This window comes from Harpegnathos saltator, unplaced genomic scaffold, assembly GCF_003227715.2.
Source record: "Harpegnathos saltator strain DR-91 unplaced genomic scaffold, Hsal_v8.6 scaffold177, whole genome shotgun sequence".
NCBI classification, from domain to species: Eukaryota; Metazoa; Arthropoda; class Insecta; order Hymenoptera; family Formicidae; genus Harpegnathos; species Harpegnathos saltator.
Window position 1 is genome coordinate 9,150 of NW_020229958.1, and position 1,884 is coordinate 11,033.

The following is a 1,884-nucleotide window of genomic DNA, read 5'->3' on the forward strand; positions in this document are numbered from 1 at the left end:
AATTTATTTTTGCCCTAAATGCTTTCGTTACTGAGTTATTTGTAGTCAAAGATGAAAAGTGTAAATTTCATATTAAGAAAATACGTCGTCGGATGTTCCTTCACAACACAACATATGTTATTTATTGATTTAACTATATATATATATATATGTTTATTGATTTAACAATACATATATATATATGTCTTTCCTATATATATGTATTAATTTCATTATCTCGTACTATGTATATATATATATATATATATATTCCCATTATATAGTTATATTAGGCGAATAGAAGTTCGAAAGGAGAGAGAAAAAGAAGAAAAGATTTTTTAAATAATTGTCCGGAATTCGCAGGACGTAACAAAACTTATAACTATAATAAAACTCTGTAACACTGTTCTACTACAAAAGAAGCGAAATATTAAAATAGTAACGCTAACTGAGAAACCTAACATTTAGATATTTATGATTATAATATAATTAATTCTTTATTCAAGATAAACGACAAAGTTTGCACTTTTAGTACTATGCATCGTACCATACCTGAGTGTGTACGAGGGTTGCCTTTTATATTTCGGGAATAGAGAACAAAAAAAGGAAATTAATCATCGTACATGGGTTTATTGTTTTTCAAAATATTCTCCATAAAGATCAATACACTTTTGCATGCGCTTGAACCAATTTTCGAAGCACTTTTTCCACTCCGATTGAGGTACCTCTAAAACATGCATTTTGAACGCATCAACCGCTTCTTCAGGCGTCGGAAAACGTTGACCTCGTAATTTATTTTTGATTTGCGGGAATAGAAAGAAGTCATTGGGTGCCAAATCAGGGCTGTACGGCGGATGACCCATCAATTCGACTTTTTCAGTTCTCAAAAAGTCTCTTGTTTGAGCCGATGTGTGAGAGCTCGCATTGTCCTGGTAGAGAATGATGCGTCTTCGGCGATTGGTTTCCCTTATTTTTCCGAAGACTTCTGACAAACAAATGGTTGTGTACCATTCAGAATTAACCGTCTGACATTGCACTAATGGTACAGTTGCCACATGTCCGGCTTTTCCGAAAAAACAGGCGACCACTTGCTTCGAAGTGCTTCGTGCGCGAACAACTTTTGTTGGATTTGGCTCATCTTGAAAGACCCATGCAGTCGACTGCTGTTTACTTTCGGGCTCATACGCATAGATCCAGGATTCGTCACCTGTTACGATATCATAGACGTGTTTTGAAGCACCGCAATCGTATTTCTTGAACATTTTTTTCGACCAATCGACACGAGCCTTTTTTTGAGCGATTGTTAAATTATGTGGGATCCAACGCGAACAACTTTTTCTGACAGCCAAATGTTCATGCAATATTGAATGTATGCTGGTCCCACTAATGCCCAAGGATGCCTCAATCTCACGATAAGTCACATGACGATCTTGCAATATCAGTTCACGCACAGCATCAATGTTTTCTGGAACAACAACCGATTTTGGACGACCTTCACGAAATTCATCATAGTTCACTAAGTGAACTACGGCCACGATTGAATTCCGTATACCATCGATATATAGTGGTTTTTGATGGTGCTTCATCGCCAAAAGTCGAATAAAGTTCATCAATGCACTGTTGTTGAGATAATCCACTTCGAAAGTTGTAAAAAATAATCGCACGGAAATGTTCACGACTTAATTCCATTTCTTGGCCGACATCAATTTTTCATGTCACTGTAAACAACACAAATGGCGCATGGACATCAAAACGTTCTGAGTAAGTATACTGACAAAAAGTCGAACTTTACGTTAGGGACGTCGGTTGGCAGATGGCAGCACCTGGATCGTCTATTCCCGAAATATAAGACGCAACCCTCGTATCTTTGGGCAATGTAATTTGTTATTTTCGTTATAGAAGTAA

The 1,884-nt window shown here is 36.6% G+C and overlaps 1 protein-coding gene across 1 annotated transcript; it reads right to left on the reverse strand.

The window, feature by feature from the left end:
* Positions 1-608: 608 nt before the first annotated feature.
* On the reverse strand, positions 609-1,565 carry LOC112588236 (histone-lysine N-methyltransferase SETMAR-like). Its single transcript, XM_025297443.1, has one exon. The coding sequence runs from the start codon at positions 1,563-1,565 to the stop codon at positions 609-611; it is 957 nt and encodes a 318-aa protein (XP_025153228.1).
* Between the last annotated feature and the right edge of the window lie 319 nt (positions 1,566-1,884).

Coding starts and splice junctions, on each gene's coding strand:
- LOC112588236 (XM_025297443.1), bottom strand. CDS start 1,565: ATGAAGCACCATCAAAAACCACTATATATCGATGGTATACGGAATTCA.